This window comes from Rhinopithecus bieti, unplaced genomic scaffold, assembly GCF_001698545.2.
Source record: "Rhinopithecus bieti isolate Rb0 unplaced genomic scaffold, ASM169854v2 scaffold_17010, whole genome shotgun sequence".
NCBI lineage: Eukaryota > Metazoa > Chordata > Mammalia > Primates > Cercopithecidae > Rhinopithecus > Rhinopithecus bieti.
Window position 1 is genome coordinate 890,399 of NW_016808932.1, and position 5,486 is coordinate 895,884.

General features: G+C 40.2%; 1 protein-coding gene across 4 annotated transcripts in view; it reads left to right on the plus strand.

Moving 5' to 3' along the window:
- TAOK3 (TAO kinase 3) overlaps positions 1 to 5,486 on the plus strand; it is a 249,497-nt gene that overhangs the window by 191,463 nt on the left and 52,548 nt on the right. For all 4 annotated transcript variants that reach the window (XM_017887864.1, XM_017887867.1, XM_017887865.1 and 1 more), the window contains one exon: positions 1,252 to 1,458. In XM_017887864.1, coding sequence (XP_017743353.1) covers positions 1,252 to 1,458 — 207 coding nt within the window. The remainder of the gene's footprint in view (positions 1 to 1,251; positions 1,459 to 5,486) is intronic.

Here is a 5,486-nt window from a genome sequence, read left to right on the forward strand (position 1 = left end):
AAAAAAAAAAAAAAAAAAAAAAAAAAAAAGACAGGCTTCTTCATCTTTAAATGCAGTAGAGATGGAGCCAGGGCAGAGTCAGAAGGTAGAAGAAAGGGATGTAGTTAAAGAGGCAGGATTTCAGAACGTAGACAGAATAAGAACAAGAGTATTAGTGGAGGAATTAGCCTTGAATAAGAGAAAGGACTCTTCTTTCTCTAAGTTGAAATACAAAGGAAGACAAGAATGAAGAAGGAATGTATTTTAGCTTTTTAATAGAAAATAAAACATAAAAGTATTTTATCAATAGTTCTAAAAATGAAGCTCAGAAAGTTGCATTGAACTATAAAATTTCTTGATTGCATATTTAGAAATGATCCCCTTTAATTGGGAAAATAAGCCTATTAAAAATATAATGTATTATCTTCCATTTTATATTACCCAGTAATTTTTTATATTGCCATGGCTAAGTAACAGTTTATTGAAGTTATATGTGTACAGTATGGTTCTTTGAGAACAAGGTTTATTTGTAGCTAAATGGATTTAATTATATTATTCAATCTTATATCAAAAGATATCCCACTGTGATGGATAAATTATATGTTCTGATTATTTTACCACTTTTCAAATAGTAGTCTTTGGGCCAGTAGTGATGAATACCAGTATTATTTAACAGATACATTTAATAAGATTACAGAGATAAGCATGATAGAATTGCTTGAGGGAGGCAGACTAATTACCTGTCCAGGAAAGTAGAATTAATATCCCTGCTTAGATATGAAGTTACTCAATAATAACTTGCCGAGGAAGCATATTGCTTGTCAAATATCTGAAAACTCTTTCCACTCTACTTGTTCAAGTCACCACTGCTGTATTTGCAGATATCCTAGAACTCACCTGTGTAGTGGCCGGCAGTCTTCCTCTAGCTCCTTGATGTTCTAGAAAGTCCCTTACAAACCTGGCTTGATTTTGCTGACTGAATAGCAACACGATAATATGGTAGTGTGTATGACAGGGGAAAGCCCTGGGATGGCAGCATTTGGAGCCTTATGACCAGATGTCCAGAATGGCCCCTGGGGAAGGTATAAGAAGCGAATTTGAGATGTCTGAAAGCGGTGGAGGAGTAGTGGAGCCAGTACATAAAAAGTTCATCTTTGCAGATTTGGCAGAAAAGCAACTTGACACTACAAAATTGAGTGTGCTTGATACTTTAGTCAACGGATTGACTCTTTATCTTCAGTCTTTTCTAACCTCAATGCCCCATTTTTATAGGACAGTGAACATGGAACCAGCCTGAACAGGGAAATGGACAGCCTGGACAGCAACCATTCCATTCCAAGCATGTCCGTGAGCACAGGCAGCCAGAGCAGCAGTGTGAATAGCATGCAGGAGGTCATGGATGAGAGCAGTTCTGAACTTGTCATGATGCACGACGATGAAAGCACAATCAATTCCAGCTCCTCTGTCGTGCACAAGAAGGTACGTTTCATGATACCCTCCACAGAGGTGAGCTTTGTCAATCATAGTGAATCCAGTTCAAGTCACTTAGTTTCCAGATGTTTCAGTTACCTTTTTGCAACTGCAGTATGGGACCACACCTGGCATGAGACAGTTTTCTTACAGTCAAAAAGTAACAAAGGACTACACAGCCTACATCTGTGCCTGTTTCTTCATATCCCTCTCTCATTACTCTGATGTCCATCATCATCAATATATAAGTTGAAGAATTTGGTAAGTCCTTCTCTAAACCAGTAATCTTAATACTGTAGACCTTAAGTCTTCCTGAGCGTAACCTGTTGGTTGTGCCCTTTTAGAAGTACGTTCTTTCAAAAGTATGTTTCTTGGCTGGGCGCGGTGGCTCATGCCTGTAATCCCAGCCCTTTGGGAGACCGAAGCAGGCCGATCACCTGAGGTCAGGAGTTCGAGACCAGCCTGGCCAACATGGCAAAACCCCATCTCTACTAAAAATACAAAAACTTAGCCAGGCACGGTGGCACACGCCTGTAATCCCAGCTACTCGGGAGGCTGAGGCAGGAGAATCACTTGAACCCAAGAGGCGGAGGTTGCAGTGAGCCAAGATCGCGCCATTACACTCCAGCCTGGGTGACAAGCGAAATTCCATCTCAAAACCAAAAAAGTATGTTTCTTAATCTTTATTCCCAACATACCATTTGTTTTAGAGTCAGTTTCTACTATTTTCTACCATTTCTTGGATTGACGGTTTATAGTTCTTCTAAGGCTAGCTCTCTACCAGCTTAAATAATTTTTATTTTTTATCATGATGCACAATGACAAAAGCATCATGATAGGGTCTTGTTCTGTCACCTAGGCTGGAGTGCAGTGGCATGATCATAGTGCATTATAACCTCAAACTCCTGGCTCAAGCCATCCTCCCCACTCAGCCTCTCAACTAATTAGGACTACTGGTGTGTGCCACCACACTTGGCTAATTTTTTAAATTTTTTTGTAGAGATGGGGGTTTCACTATGTTGCCCAGGCTGGTCTTGAACTCCTGGCCTCAAGCAGTTCTTCCACCTTGGCTTCCCATGCCTGGGGTTACAGGCATTCACCACCATACCCAACCTTAAATTCTGACTTGTGAGTGAATTATTCTGTTTTTTATTTTGTGTTCTTTTCCAATTAAAATTCTCATTTCATACAAGGCTATGAGGATTCATAAGTTGAAATACTTTATGAAAAATATAATTCTTTGTAGGAATTCTTCAAAGATATTTTGAGAGACCTTAGATAAACAGTCCATAATATGGAATTATAGAAGAGAATCCCTTATAATCTTTTTTATTAAGTATATGTAAGAAATGTATGCACTTGTTTTAATGAGTGCCAGTGATCACATTCTAACTCCAGTGAGACAGCATGTTTAAGAATTATTTTCACTTCTGTTGGCTGTACTTTTTTTTTTTTTTGAGATGGAGTCTTGCTCTGTTGCCCAGGCTGGAGTGCAATGGCATGATCTCGGCTCACTGCAACCTCCGCCTCCCACGTTCAAGCGATTCTCCTGCCTCACCCTCCCGAGTAGCCCTAATTATAGGCACATGACACCAGTCCCGGCTAATTTTTGTATTTTTAGTAGAGACAGGGTTTCACGACGTTGGTCAGGCTGGTCTCGAACTCCTGACCTCGTGATCCACCCACCTCAGCCTCCCAAAGTGCTGGGATTACAGGCGTGAGCCATCGTGCCTGGCTGTAGTTTTTTCTTAGGAGAAAAAGTAAAAAAGGAAAGGTAGGAAACAATATATTGATGCCCAGTCATGAATAATGGAAGACACATGTTTATTTTCTGGAACCAATTAACTTACTCATTTATTCAACAAATAAAGGGAGGGAACCTCTACTATCTGCCAGGAAATATGGTGGACCCTGCAGATCCAGAGGAAATGAAACAGACATTGTGCCTGCATGGAGCTTATTGTCTGCAGGGGAGATTAAGCAAGTAAACACACACGTAACTATATACAATATGTAATTCTGAAACTTGTAGCCGGGCATGGTGGCTCCTGCCTGTAATTCCAGCCCTTTGGTAGGCCTAGGAGGGTGGATCACTTGAGGTCAGGAGTTCAAGACCAGCTTGGCCAACATGGCAAAACCCTGTCTCTACTAAAAATACAAAAAAATAGCCGAGTATGGTGGCATGTGCCTGTAATCCCAGCTACTTGAGAGGCTGAGGCAGGAGAATTGCTTGAACCCAGGAGGCGGAGGTTGCAGTGAGCTGAGATCGTTCCATTGCACTCTAGCCTGGGCAACAGAGCAAGACTCCGTCTCAGAAAAAAAAAAAGAAAAGAAACTTGCTTCAGGTAAGAGGACTTACTCCAGCAGAGAGTAAGGAAAGCCTACCTGATGAGGTGACATTTAAGCAGAAATTTCAAAAACAAATAGAAGCTAGCCAGCTGGTGCAAGAGATGGGAATGAGTGAGAAAGCAACAAGTACAAGAGCACTGAGACAGAGAGAACTTTATATGTTCAAGGAAAAGGGGAAGGCCATAGAAGCTATGGCTGGTGTGCTACGTGGACAGTGCATCAGGACCAGACAGACAGCAAAGGATGCAGATTACCGGGAATGCATGGAAACAATTTGAGGAAAGCAAAGATAGCAGACAGATGCAGAAATCTACCAAGAGATCGCATTATCAGCTGGTGTCCTTTCAACATGGGCAAGTGATCATGTGTTTGAAGATTGAAAAAGGTTTTGCTGGGCTGTCTTTTCGGAGGAAGCGATCATGAGTGCTGACAGGTCTGGCACTTTCCTTTCTATTACCCCTGGGGCTCTATGAGTATAGGGAGCAAAAAAGAGGAATTCAGTTGGATCTTTTTGCTCCAGGATTTCTCAGATAGGCAACCAGAATTAGAAGAAAGACACCACTGGCATAATCAACAAGAAAGAAAACCCTGGTCTGGAACTCATGGGATTTTAATTTTATTTTTGGCATGCTGCCACAGACCTACCTTGTAATAATATGAGTGTTTCAATACTTTTCTCTCCCTGATGTGATGAACAGATCAGATAGAACAAGAAGAACAGATAAAATTTATATTCTGAAGTAGAAGATAATTGTATTTGATGCACAAAAAATACATAGGTCAGAAAGAATTTAAGTTATATCTTTCTATTTTATTATGAAATATGTAGAGGAAATATGATGGAAGAAAATCAAAACACATTTGCAAATAAAACTTTGGATGAGTTACCTTTAAAATGTAAGAGAGCTCAAAAAATAGAATATTCATGAAAACTTAATGTTAAATATGGTATCTTTTCATGAACTCTATTGAGTTCTTATACCTGAGCTTTAAAATATGTTATCTTTAAAAACAATAGAAATAAAAATTATTCATAAAGTTTATAATGGGTGGTTTACTCAAATTCCTAACACTTTTTCACTTGGGAACATAAATAGGATTTTTAACTCTCAATAGAAAATTTTGTGTATTAAACTTAGGAATGAGGAAATTAATTTATAGTTATATCTGCCTCTGTTAGTTTTATTTTACTTTGGACAAGTAACAAACCCAATACCTAGAATAGTGCCTGGCACAGCATAGACACTCAGTAAATAACTGTGGAATGAATGAATAGACCAACAAAACCAAAAAAAAGGCAGGGAATAAATTAATTACCAAATATTAAATATCATACTCTACCGGTTCATTGAACATAATGGATCAAAAGGGTTAAATAATCTTACTATCTTTACAGTTTGAAAAAGTTAAATGAAAGTTAAATGAGGGCCGGGCGCGGTGGCTCAAGCCTGTAATCCCAGCACTTTGGGAGGCCGAGACGGGCGGATCACGAGGTCAGGAAATCGAGACCATCCTGGCTAATACGCTGAAACCCCGTCTCTACTAAAAAATACAAAAAAACTAGCCGGGCGACGAGGCGGGCGCCTGTAGTCCCAGCTACTCGGGAGGCTGAGACAGGAGAATGGCGTGAACCCGGGAGGCGGAGCTTGCAGTGAGCTGAGAGCCGGCCACAGCACTCCAGCCTGGGC